Source organism: Patella vulgata, chromosome 3, assembly GCF_932274485.2.
Source record: "Patella vulgata chromosome 3, xgPatVulg1.2, whole genome shotgun sequence".
NCBI lineage: Eukaryota > Metazoa > Mollusca > Gastropoda > Patellidae > Patella > Patella vulgata.
The window spans coordinates 51,625,816-51,644,313 of NC_065881.2; the positions used below are offsets into that span (position 1 = coordinate 51,625,816).

At 34.7% G+C, this 18,498-nt stretch overlaps 1 protein-coding gene across 2 annotated transcripts; it reads right to left on the reverse strand.

Moving 5' to 3' along the window:
* Positions 1-1,383: 1,383 nt before the first annotated feature.
* On the reverse strand, positions 1,384-15,470 carry LOC126815598 (DNA cross-link repair 1A protein). 2 transcript variants are annotated; one of them, XM_050541314.2, is made up of 9 exons: positions 14,380-15,470; positions 13,015-14,022; positions 11,732-11,865; positions 9,933-10,051; positions 9,276-9,419; positions 8,740-8,885; positions 7,918-8,072; positions 3,754-3,895; positions 1,384-2,300 (listed from the first exon to the last, which is right to left on the reverse strand). In XM_050541314.2, exons 1-9 carry the CDS (start codon positions 15,308-15,310, stop codon positions 2,080-2,082), a joined length of 3,000 nt encoding a protein of 999 aa, XP_050397271.1. In that variant the 5' UTR covers positions 15,311-15,470; the 3' UTR covers positions 1,384-2,079. The 2 variants fall into 2 exon arrangements, with proteins under 2 accessions (XP_050397271.1, XP_050397272.1); XM_050541315.2 differs by lacking the exons at positions 1,384-2,300; positions 3,754-3,895 and adding an exon at positions 5,895-6,024.
* Positions 15,471-18,498: the final 3,028 nt, after the last annotated feature.

Genomic DNA, 18,498 nt, shown 5'->3' on the forward strand with positions numbered 1-18,498 from the left:
AACCCCATTTCTTGTCACATTTTCATTTGAATTGAGTTTTGTCGTACCTCCTGTCTTCCAATTTTTAATCTTGCCCAAATTTGGGGACTTTTCCTGAGAGTCTGGGGACCTTGTGCAGTAAAATATTCTCTGGCAGTGTGAATTCTGTACCCTGAGATGTACCTGGTCATTTTGATCCAACCCATTTTTGGTGTCACATACACCAGGGATACCCGGACACCCATATCTGAATATGCTGGGTTACATGTTCATGTATTTGGATATTAATACCATGACTACCATGTACATTTGACCCAAATGCTCTGGACTGCTGGTCTAAACAATTTAATTAAACAGAATACAAGGATGTAAACTAACATGAAATGAAATGACGTCCTACTCAGCTACTGAAGACAAACACCATGCAGTGTGTGCTTTGAGTCTAAGAGGAATTTTGCTCAGACACAGGCATAATGGTCTATTCTTTATTTCAAATTGCAACTGTCAAGGTTTTTTTTTACGTGTACACATTCTTGTTGTTGGCTCCATCCAAACAACTAAACATTTTCCCTTCTGCACTACTAATATGGGGGGAACAACCCCAGGAAATCATGAACTTTCTCGGCCAAAACAGGACCTCAAGCTGTGTTAGTCAATGTCTTAGTCACTGAGCCACTGCTGCTTCCATGAACCTTACAACCTATTACATTACCTGCACTGTAAGTAAGCTGCTAAAAGGGTAAATAGGTGTGGTGATCTTAATGTCAAAATTTTTTTTTTCGATGTGCAACAACAATTTAAAGAAGACTGAGGCTTAGTGTGCATGTGACACAAACTAGGTTATTTAGGGACTAACATATTGTACAATTTTATTTCCTTGTTGTTGGAGGACTGGAAAATAAACCCACAAGGTTAGGCAGGGGATCCTACTCCTTTTCACGGTCAAGTGTGGGATTGAAATCACACTATTTGGCTCTATTAGACTACTCAACCACCCTTTTAAGAAAGGAAAGTTTTTTTTAAAAAAGATAGGTTGCCAGTCAACAAAACATACGCCCACAGCAACTAAGCCGTCCGGACGGTCAACAAGGGTTGTCAGTAATGAGAAAATTTACAACACATGAAAATCTGATTACGAGTAATAACCTATTGAGTAATTATCAGAAATTATTAGAATTTGTTTCGATTGTTTCATGACTTTAAACAATTTATAATTATTAACTTTAGCCTCTAGAGCGTCTCATGAAATTAAACACTACGTATAAATTTAAAGTCAATCGATTTCGGATATTAACTTTAGCCTAGAGCATTCACAAGCAATTGTGGATGCCGGCCACACTTCAAAGTGGGAATAAAAAGTAAAACATTAGATAATAGTTATACACAGATTACTATTTCTTTATTCATATCTATAAAAGATATAACACAGTAGTTCAAAAATATATATTACAATATATAAGTTCCATTCCCAGTGAGGTATTAATTTCATCAATGAGTACCGGTACATAGATTACAATTTCTTTATACATGTATATAATAGATACAAAAAAAAGTATTTCAAAACTATGTATTATAATATATAAGTTCCATTCCCAGTGAGGTATTAATTTCATCAACAAGTACACATATTAATTTATTATACCAATTAGCACATAGAAACACTGGTACCAATTTGGTATCCCTTTAAATATTATCAGCAGGTGGATTAAGAAGTATGACATGACATTTGATTACTGAATATAGCTGTAATTCATCTTTAGACCCAACCTTAACAAATTCACCAACCCATGTCAACGATTCTGGTATTTTGTCTAATTTTTGTAGTGACCGTTGTCCTGTATATTGTCAACTTTCATTTGGCAACCCAAATATCCACTATGTTAAAAAAGAGTCATTTGGGACTACAGATTACATTGCTACTGACTGTTAATAAGACTGATTGGTCATCACTTTTTTTTAGGTTATGCAAAATGTATAGCACAGAATATCAGTTTGGTTTTCCGAGAAGCTATAAATGCATTATATTACAAAACACATTATACATAGGTTTATAAATATAGCACTTCCTGCCAAACACATGTTGCATAATCTGGTAATCCTTTATTTTTGAGATTGGTTCATCCATTCATTAAGAGATGATTGTTTTGATATACATATAAGTGGCTCTTCTGTTTCCTTCATCCAACTTGCAAACAAATCTTCCATCTTACGTCTGCTTGCAGGATTGCCATTGTTAACAGTAGGAAGAATTCTAGTAGGTTTTAAAAACTGAACAAATCTTTTGAGCTCAAGAAAACTGCTGTGTTCACTATAGGGTATACCTGTTGGAAAAAAAAAAATGATTTTAGTGTTTTGTACAAACAATAGTAAAAACAGTGTCTGATGAATGAAGGGCAGCAAATTGTTTGGATACTTGTCAATAACTGTCAGGTAATGATCCAAGTCACTATCTTGGGTCCCTCATTTTATTGAAAATTTACAACACAAGCCCAGGGGATTATCAAGGAATTTTTGCAAGAGTGGGTTTGCCAGGTTCCTGTTAAGGAAATTTGACAGTTGAAAATGCATGATACCATCATCGTCTTCAAATTACGTAGGCATACATACACACTGAGCTTTTTAAAGAGAGAAATGCAACATCCACGTTTGACTTCAAATTTTATAATGAATTAATAGGATCACATTGTGATTCATTGATGCAAAGCATTAATTGTGATATCAAATATATCTATATCATTATCTAATGCCCATTCCATCCCACCATCTGATGATAAAGGATATAGCGCACAAATGTGACACTTTACTCATAAAAGAGTTGTTTTACCATGGACCATATATACATAGATGGACAGGCAACGAGTCCCTTTGGTTGGATTCTCTGCCGCTTGCGCGAGACATGACAGGATCTCAATGTCAACAGTAAACCAAGTGCAGTGATTCTTGACATTGCAGGATTTTATACAGATTAATTTCTCAAACTCCTGGTATTCTTATAGTTACACGGTAATTTTTCAACCAGATAAGTATTTATATCCGGTAGTGACGAATTTCTCCAGTTCAGAACTTTGAAATTTCCAAATGCAGCAGTTTAAAATTGTGAAATGATCGATTTCAATATTTTCGTAGCTTTTGTAAGCATTTCGGTTTGCTTAATAATCCAAATTTTCATATGTATGAAGGATTTTAAAATTATGAAAATAAAGTTCAGGTATAATAATGTCCGGAATGATGATTAATTGTGCAGAAGTAAAAAAAAAAAAGAGTGTTTTAGTAGGGTTTTTTTTAACGAAAACTCAACATGTTTTTTCAGATTAACATGGGCGTGTCCGAAGTAAACAAAGACAATGTTTTGCTACATTTAAGCCTCAATCATCAGTAGTCTATCTATGTATGGGTTGAAAAAAAAAAAGAGAGTAGCAAGATTATTAAAAATATTATGAATTGATTTGTTTCTTTGCTTGTAAACTTAATACTGGTAATTGCGCGAGGGGGGGTAATTCTATTTTAGTCATGATTGTCAGGTCTGCTTTTTGCCGCAGCACAGAATTCTAAAGCCTTCGTGGGCGTTGCCTGTCCTTCTATACACGGTACATGGTTTTACAATTTGCTTTATGTAGCTGAGCAGAATGCCCACAACCTGAGTAAACTCAATACACAATTTCGGCAGTTCCATTCCTAAACAATTCAGTTGTCAATTCATTAAATTGTATGAATCCAATGTGTACAGCGAATATATTTTTAGTATTTTTTAAATACTTGTTAAATTTAACTTACCGTAATGTGTAATGCCATTACGACTGTACTTAGGTTGAACATGATCAAGTGAAATAACTTTATTATTATGAGTCCAGCCAGTTGGTTCAAATACTAATATACTACTGAACTGTTTGTTTTTCCTTAAATAATCACTTAAACTCTGAAATAAGATTATTTTTTTTGAAAGATATATAAATATTCTCAGACAGTTTTTATAATACACTATCAAGAAATCTTCTGAAATATTTGATCTCAGTCATAATTATTGGAATTATGTGTCAAAAGCTTCTAACAACAGATGAGAAAACTAAACTAGAGTCAATATGTCATGCTAACTAACAGTTTGCTTATTCAGAAACAATAAAGATTATATAATTAACACTCCAATAATCGTCAACAAAATATATTATGAAGACATGAAGACATTTATCAGCATAAACCTTAAAACTCATCCCCCATAAAACATTGAGGAAAAAAAAGGAAGAAATATTTTCATACAAGTATATGAATCAACTTGTTAAACATACATTATGCCTATTGCAAGTCTTTATTTAGGCTTCAGATGTTATAGAAATGATTAATTAGACCTTTATTTACACGACAAGCTCAAAATCAACTCTGTAGACTAGGGATGGGACAATAATCAATTATTTAGAAAATCAATAAAATGCCAGATGTTTTCTAATGCGAAAAGGGCTACAAAAAACTGAATATGGAAGAATTTTTGAAAAAATAATTATTTTTATGGTGGTGCAGTCCCATTTTTCAAAATGGCCGCCAAAATTGATGGAAAAAAATGAAAATTCCTGTATTTTGTGTACGGATAACGGTAAACATAGCCTTCATAGTGGTTAACATGAGATTTTGGGGGTCGCCGGAATCAGATATGGGCAATAAAAATAATTTCAAAAATCCAAAATATGCGGAAATCCAAAATGGCGGCCAAAATATCACAATTTTCCACTATTTTGGGAAATCTAGATAGGATATGGCTTGTATTGTGTCGAACATGGGGTTCTCGGGGTCGCTGAAATGAAATAATGGTCCGAAAATTAATTTCAATAATTCAAGATGGCAGAAATTCAAGATGGCCGAAATCCAAGATGGTGGCCAAAGCGTCATAATTTTCCATTTTTTGCCAAATTCTGTCTTTATTAGCCCATTCGGAGCAGAACAGTAGGGCGTTAAACCACACTTCATTTTATTTCCTTTTTTGGCAAATGCGTAAAGCATTGTCATGGCATTAATTTTGGATAAAATCTAAAATGGCGCCCAAAAAACCTCACTGATGAACAAAATATATCTTGTTTTGGGTTTTTTTTTAAAAAATTATTTTGTTACTACAAAGGCAGCTGGACACAGATTATTAAGGTCAAACCTGATAGCTTCGCAATCACACTACAATGCCTTGCTGTATTAGCTGGTTCAAGTGTCAATGAAATAAAAGGCAATATCGACTTCTGAATGACCAACCAGCTGCCGACTGATCCACGATGTTGATGGATCTCGTCGGTGTTGAGCAAGCAAAATGTCCTGAAATGCTGCGTTTAAATTATCTTACAGCAAAGTTGGTCGTGTAGTCGCGTTGACTCCCTCCCCTCCCGTCCCTCCTGTACCCTGTAAAACTGGTGAAAACTGGTGGCCGTTTCTTTACCAGAAATGGTATTCAAATAATGAGATTGGTCTATCGCTAAATGACACTATGTATTAGTGTTATCAACAAACATGGCCCACATATAAATGACCACTGTTGACATATTACACCGTCATGTTACTGTGTAATCTTAAACATGCAATATGCAAGAGCAATCTGCATATGCAATCTGCTTATGCAATCTGCTTATTACAAGTCTTTCTTTAGGCCTGAAATGTTATCTAAATTATCAATTAGACATTAATTAAAGTATCCAGACCATAATAAACTCTCGATGTCAAGGCTAGCCTTCGATGTTGGCTGGATTAGATTCCTATATGCCGCTAACGGCGTTGATAATTAAATCAGAAAAAGTGGATAATCGAGACTATGCTGTTTATATTAATGTTTTTAGTAATGATGACCGAGACTATGCAAAAATTTCACCCGCTTCTTTCTCGGCTCATAGTTGATCAATTTGGTTGAAATTTTCAGCAAATTACCTTTACACTATCTAGTTTTTAACTATTATAGCGAGAACTGCCATCTCTTTATCTTATCTCCCATAATGTATCTTTAAATAAGGGGCTATATCATTCTGCACACAGAGGCCTATCTACTTTGAGAATAAATCTTTGTCCTGAATGGTCACCATACTGAAAAATTAATGCACTATGTAATGCGGTTCTAATCCGATATATATATATATATATTTCATACACACAAACCAATCATTTTCAATTAAACTCAATATCCAAAAAGGAAGGGGCTTATAAATTCTTCTCAAAATATGCGCAGTATTCCTAGAGTTTTTGATGAAAATCGTTGAGGTAGGAATTAAAATGTCTGCAAACTAGCTTCGTTTATGGTTTCAAGTGGTGCTGATTGTAAATACACGGCATAAATTTCGTAATATTGATCCCGACAAGCGTCCACAAAAAATGACCACTGAATCGTCACGTTACTGTGGGATCTTAAACATGGGGTTACATATTTTGATTCTAATAATTATTTAGGCAACCCCAAACCCCCTTAGACTCCGCACCTCATACCGAAATCCCAAACTTCGCTAAAATAACCAAGTATAATCCGCCCTTTGATCCTTTGGTTCCACAATAATCTGATTTAGACACAGTTATACAATTTTCTCAAATCTAATTTTCTGTTCCGTGTTACTGAATGTCTTCTCTGTACCGTGGTCGATACAAAGTAGTGCATAAGGCGCAGCGTTTCAGGACCTTTGCTGGCTCAACGCTGAGATTCATCAACATCTTGGAACAGTTGGCCGCTTGGTCAGTCATCCAGAATTCGATATTGCTCTTTATTTCATTGACACTTGAACCAGCTAACACAGCAAGGCATTGTAGTTTGAAGGTGTATGCATCTGCCCCGGCTTTACCAGCTTGTGAGTCGTTTTCTGGGTAACCTGTTGTAAACCATCTATTCTCACCAGAGGCATGGGTGATTGTGATACTTTTAGTTTTGACGTTAATAATCTGTGTCAGGATGCCTTTGTAGTAACAAAATATTTATTAGAAACCATATATTTGGTTCACAGTTAACGTTGATTGACCGCCATTTTTGATTTGATCCCAAATTAATGCCATGCCAAGGCTTTACGCATTTGGCAAAAAAGGAAATAAAATGAAGTCTGGTTTAACGTCTTTACTTGGGCTAATGAAGACAGAATTTGGCAAAATATAAAAAATTATGACGTTTTGGCCGCCATCTTGGATTCTACTATCGGCCATCTTTAATTTCCGCCATCTTGAATTATTGAAATTAATTTTCGGGCCATTATTTGATTTCAGCAATCTCGCGAACCCCATGTTCGGCACCATACAAGCCACATCCTATCTATATTTTCCAAAAAAGTGGAAAATCGTGACATTTTGGCTGCCATCTTGGATTTCCGCCATCTTGGATTTTTGAAATTATTTTCATTTTTTCCATCAATTTTGGCCACCATTTTGAAAAATGGGACTGCACCACCATAAAAATTAAATTTTCGGGAAAAATTCTTTCAGATTCTTTTTTTTCAGCCAATTTGGCATTAGGAAATACCCGGCGTTTACAAACTTATATTATTGTCCCATCCCTATGTAGACCCACGGATGGATTGGATACAGTTTGGATTTGAACAGTCGTCCATTTGAAATTAAATGTGATGTAATTACCGGAAACTGGTGACGGAAGGTCTGCTAAGCGAGGCTACCATAGCCATTGAGCATGTTACTTGATAATTGAGAATATGTTGGTAGAGTTATTGTGATTGTCAATCAAACGATCGCTAATTCTCATAGACTGTGCACACACAATTGATGCCTATTTCTAGTCCAAACTTCCAACAGTGTCAGTTCCGTTCAGAACAAAGTAATTTGACTGAAATTTTCATCATTTTCTTTCTTTATCATCTATTTTTCAATTATTATAGTAAGAATGGCCAACTCTTTATAAAACTGTTAACTAATGTATCTTTAAGTTAACAAGGATCCGGTAAATGAGTAGTTTGAGCCTCATGTACTGCCTAAGATTAAATTAGAACTTACATTAAAATTGAGCAGCTTCATTGGTAAAACATGAACCAAGGCTTCTTCTGGATTAAGAGTCACCATTTTATTCAATTCTTCATCTTCTAAACAATCTATTATGCCTTTCTTATCTTTCTTTACACAAACTTTACTGTTGATGGCTTTGGCAATGGCTTAAAATATTTATTTTATTTTTTTAAAAAAAAAAGGTTACCAATTACAATTACCTGTTATGGTCAACAATTAACTATGGAAAATATCGGACAAGCGTACCTATTTTTCATTATTTATTTTTTGGGGTTAATCTGAACTATATTCAGAATATGCTTTACGAAACAAATTAAAGACAGAAACATAATATGGAACACAATTACCATTTTAATTAAAGCAACAATTTGTTTAGGGATCTCTCAAAGTTATCAAGCCAATGATATATTCATAATCATTTGCTTGATAATGTTGAGAGAACCCCCAACAAAACGTTGCTTTAATTAAAACAGTAATTGTGTTCCATATTATGTTTTTGTGTTTATTTCGTGTGTCAGTTGCTAAATGCTGCTTAAAGAAGACGTAACAAATGATTATGAAACATTTTTTGTTGAAGTCAATTAAAGGGAATGGAAGCTTATTGACCCTATTTCGTTAAGCTGACAAGTAATTCTAGTGAACTGACTCTGTTAACAGGTAAAATATTTGAAACAGAAACGCTGGTTCAACAGAAACTGTCTGTTATGCAATTTCTAATCCCCTAAATATTTGGATATAAATCAGTATTTCGGTAATGTTAATTTTTAACTTGATATATTTCTGCATTGAAAAATTCAAACAATTAAATCTTACCTTTAAAAACCCTTTCTTTACCAATAGTATATGTACCACATACAATACAAGTATTGGGGTTGATTTTCATTGTCTTGTTTGCAATCTTAATAGCAAAATCAATGACATCCTGTTGATATGGGAAAGCATAATCTGGATTACAATACCTAAAATAAGTATTACAATGGAAGAGTCAATTTTAAGTTACAACAAGTTACAACAAAAAGCATATTTTGGATAGGGAAATAATGAAGTATATATTTTTCACAAGGATTTAGAAAGTTTGAATTTAATAGCATTCAGACAGCAGCACATTTAGAAAATTGTTTCTCAATTATTAGCAGAGTTATGGCATCCAAGAAAATGAGACACACAGAGGGTAGACAAGAACACTATTTCCTGTGATGATGTGACTTAAATAAGCAAAAAAAAAAAACAAATATGGTAGGCAACTTTAAATGAGTTTTCACCCTTGAACAAAATGACTATAATCCATATGATTGATATATATTATTTGATGATGTACATTGCATCAATTTATATATATCATAACTCACGTTGTGTCCAGATAAAGATCATTTATTTTATTGTTTATCAATTCTGGATAACCTTCCATAGAGGGATGTGCTCTATAATCACCAGTATGTAGAATCAGTCGACCACTTGGAAGACGCATAAATATAATCACAGCTCCTGGACAACTAAATATAATAAAAATATCAAATGCAATATTTTCAATCAAATAAATAAAGAGGATTTATAATATTATATCAAAAACAAATGCTAAAAGCTGACATTGGGACAGTTATAGTGTATGTATTTTCTGAAGTTTTGTTCCTGTAGTAACCTTTAAAATTAGGAGCCATGGTGACTCACTAACTGGGAAATCCAGGGTTCAATCCTGGTGTTATAAAAGAAGGTTTTTCTTGATTTTCCAGGGTTCAATCCTGGTGTTATAAAAGAAGGTTTTTCTTGATTTTCCAGGGTTCAATCCTGGTGTTATAAAAGAAGGTTTTTCTGGATTTTCTAGTCTGGTTTCTCCTTATCAGTTGTGCACGGCAGAGGTCTTGGGAAGGAATAGTGACTAGTCATTCTTAACATCTGGCATCACTGATTGAAAATACTGGTTAATGTTCATTTCAGCTTTCTTGGGTGATTCAGAGTCATAAAGAAATCCTTATTTATACATTATATTTGATAAAGTGTCAATTTACTGGTTTGCCTCTCTTAAGATTAATTCCACACCTTCTACCATACATGGTTCATTCATTGGTAAACGATGAATATACTGTGCTTCTACTTTCAGTTTAGATTCTACTAAATTACCAGTAATCTATTCAAAGAAAATAATATGAGCTATTAAACATATATATATTCTTTTGAGAATCTTTACAAAACACTAGAGTAACAAACAACCCATTCAGTAATAATCAAAAATAATTAAAATTTGATTCTTGTTCTTATGTATATTATATAAAACATGTACTAGGTATCGGAAAGTGAATAGACGTCTTTGTCTCATGAACACTATGTATAAAAAGTCCCCTGCCGAAATCCCGAAATAAAAAGATGACCAATATTAATTATAATTAAAATTGCATATTAATCTTTTTCGAAAGTATCGAGCAAGCAAACTGATTATCAACTATACACTAAGTTTGATCACTCTCTATCAGATAGTATCAAAGTCAAGAAATTGCTTAGCTCTGCTTAACTTTAGCGGGTATTGTAATGTTAATCACTGAACTCAGTAAAGACATTCACCTTATGAACATCTACATCAAGTTTAAACATTCTACTTCAATTAAAAGAAGAGCATTTATGTTCCAAAGTCTTGACCAAACACTTGACAATTCTCATCAAACTTAGTCAAGGTAATAATATAATGAATCTATACTCGGGAGTTTCATAGCTCTCACTTAATTATAACCAAAATTAACATGCCCAAAAGCATCAACCAATCAAAATGCTTATCTCTGTTTACCATAAGCACAATGTTCATCAAATGGTCATCATCGAACTCCATCAAGGCATTCACCTAATGAACTCTACCCGAAGTTTGAACATTCTACCTCAATTATAAGGAGAGTTATTGTGTTTCAAAGTCTTGACCAATCAAATTGCTTATCGCTCTGCTTACCCTCAGCAAAGCATTGATGAAATGAAACTATACACCAAGTTTGATCACACTCAAGTTTGATTAGAACTAAAGTTATTGTGTCCCAAAGCATCAACCAATCAAATTGCTTATCTCTGCTTATCCTAAGCAGAAAATGCTCATCTTCGAATTAAATCAAGGCATCGACCTAACAAACACCTAAACCAAGTTTGAACATTCTAGCTCAATTAGAAGGAGATCTATTGTGTCTCAAAAGTGTGATGGACAGACAGACGAACGAACCCATTTTTATAGTCCCCCGTTTTCTTTGAAAGGCGGGGGACAAATATCATGTCAATCGATAATAACTTTATCCTCTAGAGCAGCTACAAGATTTTTTAAATTGATCAAGGTTAATAGCTCTGACAGTAATTATCTTCGTCTAATGAACAAATACACTGTGTATAAATTTCAAGTCAATCCAATGACTATTTCAGCCTCTAAGAGCACCCAGAAGCAATTGTGGACTAAGAACTTAGGGAAGGGCAGGGGTGACGACATGCAATCTATGACCTCCTAAAAAGTATGATATATTCCATCAGTACAAAAATAACAATGTTTTACACAAGACTGACAATCTGGTATTAACAGTCAATCAAATGTTTGATGGACACAGGTGTTTGCTTCATAAATTACTACTGGCTTTAATTTTATCTTGTTAAATTACTTCTGTATATAATTTTTCCTTATTTTTCAAGCTAAATGTAAAAGCATTAACAATGTAACATTTCAGGAAATTTCTGCAATGGAAACCAGAGAGTTCAGACAGAGAGAGAAATTGGGTTTAACATCCAAAGAGAATCCATAGCAACCTGTCTAAAACTATTATATATGATTAAATTTATAAAATATTACCTGGCTACAATAAATGGTTTCTTTAAACTTTTTCGTTAAACCACAATAATGATCATAATGAAAATGTGTAAGAATGTATGCTTTACATCCAGGTATAACACCATATCGGAATGCATCAACAGTTAAACCGGTTTCTAGAAAAGATTAAAGTACATCACAATTGAAACATTAATTAAAGTATATCAATTCTATCTTGTTTATATATTATTATGGAAAGGCCACAAACTATATTCCCCATATTCTATGCATGATCTGCCATCCTCAGTATTCAAAAGACACACAAGTAATGGATAGAGTACGAAAAAAGTCTATTAAGCCAGAGAATGGACAGCGTTAGCCCCTCACACTGTTTATTATCAGGCTTAATAGACGCTTTGAGTAGTCTATCTTCACTTAAAGTCTTGCACACCTGTTCTGTATTGAACATAGGTAGCCCTTAGTAGGTAACCATGATCAAAATAACCCATTTTCCCTTTGCCCCATGAAGTCAACATGTCTTCGTCTAGTGGAAATGAAATGTTTTTGGAACAGTCAACTTACAGAAAAACTTCTAAGGACCTAGATACTGATCACGTATTAAGTGAAGTGTTAAATATGGAGATGGAACAGCTAAATTAACTTCTTAAAACTGATTTATTTTAGAATATTTCTTAGGAATTGGAATCTGTTGAAAAGTTTGCCACGGAGATAAAAAGTCAAGTATAAATATTCAAGCGAACGACCTATCAATCCATGTAAAATTTTGTTTAGTAATTTTCATGGTATGAATAAAATGTTTATGGATTCACAGATTTCTTTGTTGTTCGTTTGCTCTTCTTGCTAATAAAAAAAATCCATTATTAAAAAAAAGTGTCTATTATTAACAGAAACCGTCCGCAAAAGTATAAAATAATGGATAGTATTTGTCTTAATAGGGGAGAGTTAGTGAGTGGTATTAACAATCACTCATACATTCTACCATATAATGGATTAACTACACAAAGGATGACATCATAGCAAGACTTTAATCCAAGTTAGTTTCTTTTCATCTTCAGATTACAAACACCTAGGACATGTTTCTGTTAGTTTTGTCTTAACTATATGTTTTCCTTAAATCTAAATTAGTTCAAGTTTCCTTCTTGGCGGAAGAACAACACGGTCATCAACTGATGATTCGCAGAAAATAAGCAGATCATACACAAAACATCTGGCATACAAATGCTGTGAAGCAGTATAGCCCTCAATAAATCTGCACAAGCCAATTTAAATTATAAAGCTTATATAGTCAATCAATTTCAAGTTACCTGGTATTTTCTTGTAAAATGGACAATATAGTTTTCTCTTGCCATAACTATTTTCTCTAGTTCCAGTATCTTTATTTGAGGTAGGTATGGATGTATCTTTCTTAATATTAGATTCTTCTTTTTTAGCACTCACTGGTGTTGGGCTTGGTCTCAATGATCCCCATGAATCAGATTTCACCCCTTTACTTGATGAAGGAGTTGAGTTCAACACTGCTGGCTTAGCATTTAGGTGTAGACGTTTCTTGAGCTTAGAAATGGGGTTATCTCCCTTAAACTGGTCATGCTCCTTACTTGTCTTGCAGTTTGATTGGAAGAAGCTAAACAATGAAGTCTGTTTAGTTGACACCTTAGAACTACTGCAGCCAAATTTATCTAATGATGCAGGGTTTAAATTTGAATTAAAACTGAAAGATTTTAAAGATGATGCTTGAGTTTCTCTCACAGATGTCGAAGAATCAATACCTAGGTCGGATGTTAAATCAACACTACCAAAGTTTTTATCATGCAAAAATCCACCAGTATTTGATTCTATTTCCAGTTTTAAATCTATTACAGGTCTTGGTATTGAGGTATTTGTTTTGTCTTTGTCTGAGAAAAAGTTGGGAGTTTCTGGAGTTTCAACATTAAATATATCTTCATCTGATTCCTCTGTAAATACATCTCCTAAATTATCAATATTTTGAAGATCTGATTCGTCCTTTGTTACCAGAGTTTCTAGACCTGTTGCTTCCACACACTTTGTTAATGTGCAGGGAAATGAATTGTCATTTTCATCAGATGACAATACACCAAACTGTCCATTTACAGTATTAGAACTAGCTGAATCAAGAGCGACACTGTCACATTCACTTAAGATATATGAGGTAGCAGAAGTTGATGTTTTTGATTCTAGAGAAAAAGACTGGTTGGGATCAGTTAATGTTGCTCTGTATGTAGCTAAAGTACTATGTTTATATCTTCTATAATGACTGGCAATTGTACTATCACACTGTATACCAAGTTCACATTCTGAAAAATTAAAACAAAATTACCACCCATAAATTGAATAAAAATACAAATTTAATAAGAATTAATATATATCAAATGTGACCTGTGACCGATCACATATTAATTTCAATATATGCAAATTTAAAAATACAAATCAGGGGTATCAACGTATTGTCAAACATTACATCCCTTGACTCCAAAAACAATAAAATCTCTTTTGATCAATAATATTCGAAGGTCAGTCAATGTTACCGTATATTTAACAATGGTGTAATAAAAAAATATTGCAGTCCACTAACGGTACTTAAACATTGCAAGAAATCATTTCTTGTTTTATAGTAATTGAACAAAATTCTCTGTTTAAATCTCAATGAATACCTGTATCTGCTACTAATGGCAAGTCCATACACTCCATGGAATGCCAGTTAGGAGACTGCATTCCCAAAGCAGAAAAAGGCATTTGACAAAAAGGACAATAGCCATCATGTATCTTCGGTACTTTCTTTGGAGTACCCTCATTTATATTTTTCTTAGCTTCATTTGTTTTTCTAACTTTCTTTTTATTTTTTATTGGCAACCCTTTCTTTGTCTTACAAGCAACAGTTATAGTTTCTTCATTTATCAAAGATTTTACAGGGCTTCGTTGGACTTTAGAAGAGGTAACTTTTTTTGATATTTTTGTCTGCGGTTCCTTTATTTTATCTTTAATTTTGTTCGCAGGACTGGTGAAAACAGTAAATTGTTTTGTTGGTAGTTGAAATTCCTCACTTTCACTTTCATCAGATATAGATATGACCATCAATTTGTTTGCTGGACAAAGTTTTGTTTTATTTTGAATCGGTATCAGAGCTGTTTTTGAGCTCTTATTTTTGCTGCACTTTCTTTTATCTGTGTTTCTACTTTTTGTTTTAACTGCCGTGGAGTCCAAAATTTCATCTGTAACCATATTAGATGTTCCACCTGATATACAGATATTGTTTACTGAATCTACAGGTACTTCATTTAATACTTTTACCTCACCAACAATCACAGTCTTTGTATTTTTAAATTTTGTTTTTTCTGTAGTTCTATTGCAGATGGCTCTTGTCTGTTTTAATACAAATTTCCCGTTTGCGCTTGATTTATGAGGGCTTGACTTGATACATTTAGTTTTAGACTCTTTAGTTCTGACTTTTTTCAGTGGCAATTTTGTCGTTGTTGCAGTTGTTCTGAAATCGTTATCATTTTCATCATATTCATAATCACTTTGCTGCTCACTGGCGACAGTTTTATTTGTAACAAATTGAAATTCACATGATTTTCGTTTCATTGTAGGCCTAATGAAATAAACATTATAAACATAACAATAAACGGCGCTTATTAAAGGTTTATCTGTGAAACCATTGACCTTTTAATTATAAGGTCCACGGTGAAACGCGCAATCATTTGGTAGGCTACAGTTTTATGGTGCAATACTTTTACTTTGGTTGATCGCGCCAAACAGGAAGTGAAGAAGTTCAGGTTAATCTAAAACAAGGACAAGAACAAACTGATCAGGAAGATGGGACGTTAGACGGGTAGAATTGATAACCCATTACCATTATTATATAAATACACATTTTTTTCAGACAGATAACCAGCCCCAAATGGCGCCAGGCTTGTTCCTCCCTAGAAATATATAAATGTCTATTTCTATTTGTTCATAATGACGACAGTCAAGAGAGTATAGTCTTAAATTTGGACCAAGACCTAATTAGAAGTACAGGAGGACGTCACTACCCATAAACAAAACCCATAATACAAACCACCATACAGAAATCGCAAGAAATAAACAAATGAAATGAAATGGGGTTTAACGTCCTACTGTTCTGCTCCTAAACTGGGGTAATGAAGACGGGCATACGCCATACAGTGTGCTATGAGGGAAATTTAGCCCGGGCAGCGGCGCTACGGCCTACTCTTATATCGAATTCCAACTGCCAAGGGATCTTTTACGTGCACGCCAATATGTACACGGGACCTCGGTTTTTCGTCCCATCCGAACGACTAGACAGCTGTCCATGTCAGGCCCTGTCCTGCATCACTGACACGGGGAAACCACGCCGCAAAATCTGGATGAACTTTCTCGGCCAATGCAGGGATCGAACACCCGACCTCCAGGCTAGCGAGCCAGCGTCTTACCCACTTAGCCACGTGATTCCCAAAAACAAACGTATCAAATCAAATGAATGAATTCGGGTGCCAGCACCAGCCGTAAATCAATATTTCACTCGTAGGCCTAACACTGCAACATAACCTTCATACCACCAAATAATAAAATAACTTTCTTATTAAATAGGCATTATGTAAAAGCTAAATTTGCCTATTGCAGGTCTTTCTTTGGGCCTTAAATGTTATATAAATTATTAATTAGACATTTATTAACAATACAAGACCATAATCAACTCTCGGTGCCATATACAATGCCATTTAATGATATAATTTAAAAATGGAGAAGCGAGGTTAAGACGGTGGTCACGATCAATGCACACATCTTATCAAAACTACAACCATTTGAATGAAATTTTCAATATATTCATTTTAAATAAAAAAATGACATAGTAGAATTTGTTAGATAATGAAATATCGATTGTCTTTATTCAGTCACAGATATCCTAGATAGCCCAATGACTTCGGGTGTGGGTGGGTGGGTGGTCTAGTGTGTGGGTGTTTTTTTTGTTTTTGTTTTTTTTGTGTTTTTTTTTGGGGGGGGGGGATGCCCGGAAAAAAAAGAGACGGGCGCAAATGCGTTTTCGCGTTCTGTTGTATTTCTGGGACTTTTATCAACGGGTAACCTATGAAATCTAGGACTACTTTGAATGAAATATCGATTGTCTTTATTCAGTCACAGATATCCTAGATAGCCCAATGACTTCGGGTGTGGGTGGGTGGGTGGTCTAGTGTGTGGGTGTTTTTTTTGTTTTGGTTTTTTTTTTTGGGGGGGGGGGATGCCCGGAAAAAAAAGAGACGGGCGCAAATGCGTTTTCGCGTTCTGTTGTATTTCTGGGACTTTTATCAACGGGTAACCTATGAAATCTAGGACTACTTTGAAATTATATAAATTGCATAATATCTTGAATTCGGTGTTAGCCGATAGAATCAAATGATGGCGGCTGGGTATTTGGTATGTTGTCTCTTTTTTATCTTTTTAATGAAAGAAAACTAGAAAACCCACGCTAATCGTCATAATATTGATATATTTCTATTGTACAGAGATAGACGACTTGTCCCCCCCCCCCCCCGCCCCAAACACACACACACACACCCATCACCGCCACACACCCGCACACCCATACTATTTTATACATCAAACCAAATTAAAATATATTGAAATTTATTTTATTTATGTGCGTGTGTGGGTCGCCGCTATATTACACAGAAGAGCGAATCAACAACATAATATTTACATTTTTACATCACATTGTTGTATGATTTTACACCTTAATAATTTATCAGCATGAACGCTGATTCGTCGTAGTGTGAGATTTACCGTCTTTGTATTGATTGTCAGTGCTGACTATCACTAATCCAGGTACATTGTTTTTTACTAAATGGACAATTAAATGGTTCCAACTGAACCGATATTATTGCATAACACCTGATATTCTGATAACTGAAGGAGAACTGATCGTTTAAAAAGAAAACTCATTCTATTGGGCACAGAATTGTCACATATATCAGTGATGTAATATTCTATGATAGTCTAGTTGGATAACGTGAGACAGTGACAATGGCAGATGGAATGATATGGTTGGTCAAGGTGTTATTATGTATAGGAGTTTTACTCATATCATTATCAAAAGCTGATAATTATACTGTGGGTAAGTATACCGAATGATAGTAATGCTTACACAAAACATATGCTGTATTTTAAAAATATGATTGGAATCATTGTAACATAAACTAAACATCCCACGTTTGGTGTTTGAGTTTGTCTCATTGAAGCGGGGGGGGGGGGGGGGGGGTGTCACGGTGGCTAAGTGGGTAAGACGCTGGTTCGCTAGTCTGGAGGTCGGGTGTTCGATCCCTGCTTTGGCCGAGAAAGTTCATCTGGATTTTCCGGCGTGGTTGCCCCTTGTCAGTGATGCAGGACGGGGGGTCAGACAAGGACAGCTGCCTAGTTGTTCGGATGGGACGAAAACCGAGGTCCCCTGTAAACATTGGCGTGCACGTACAAGATCCCTTGACAGTTGGAATTCGATATAAGAGTTGGCCGTAGTTTGGGCAAAATTTCCGTCATAGCACACTGTATGGCGTATGCCCGTTTTCATTAGCCCAGTTCGGAGCAGAACAGCAGAACAGTAGGACGTTAAACCCCATTTCATATCATTTCATTTCATTGAAGCAGGATTTGTGTCTCGCTCCTCTATAAATAAGGTGACGTGGTGGGACGGTCGCGGCAGGGTTAGGGATGGAGAGATTTTGTAACGGAGGTTTGTAGTAACTACCACAGGAAGTGACAAACCAAACGATCATAGG

What these genes read in the sequence shown, in the direction of transcription:
- LOC126815598 (XM_050541314.2), bottom strand. Translation starts at nt 15,310, where the DNA reads ATGAAACGAAAATCATGTGAATTTCAATTTGTTACAAATAAAACTGTC. An exon ending in ATCTTAAGAGAGGCAAACCA is followed by an intron (nt 9,420 to 9,932) that starts GTAAATTGACAC and finishes TATTATATTTAG; the next exon opens with TTGTCCAGGAGCTGTGATTA. An exon ending in TGAAGCTGCTCAATTTTAAT is followed by an intron (nt 3,896 to 7,917) that starts GTAAGTTCTAAT and finishes ATCTTATTTCAG; the next exon opens with AGTTTAAGTGATTATTTAAG.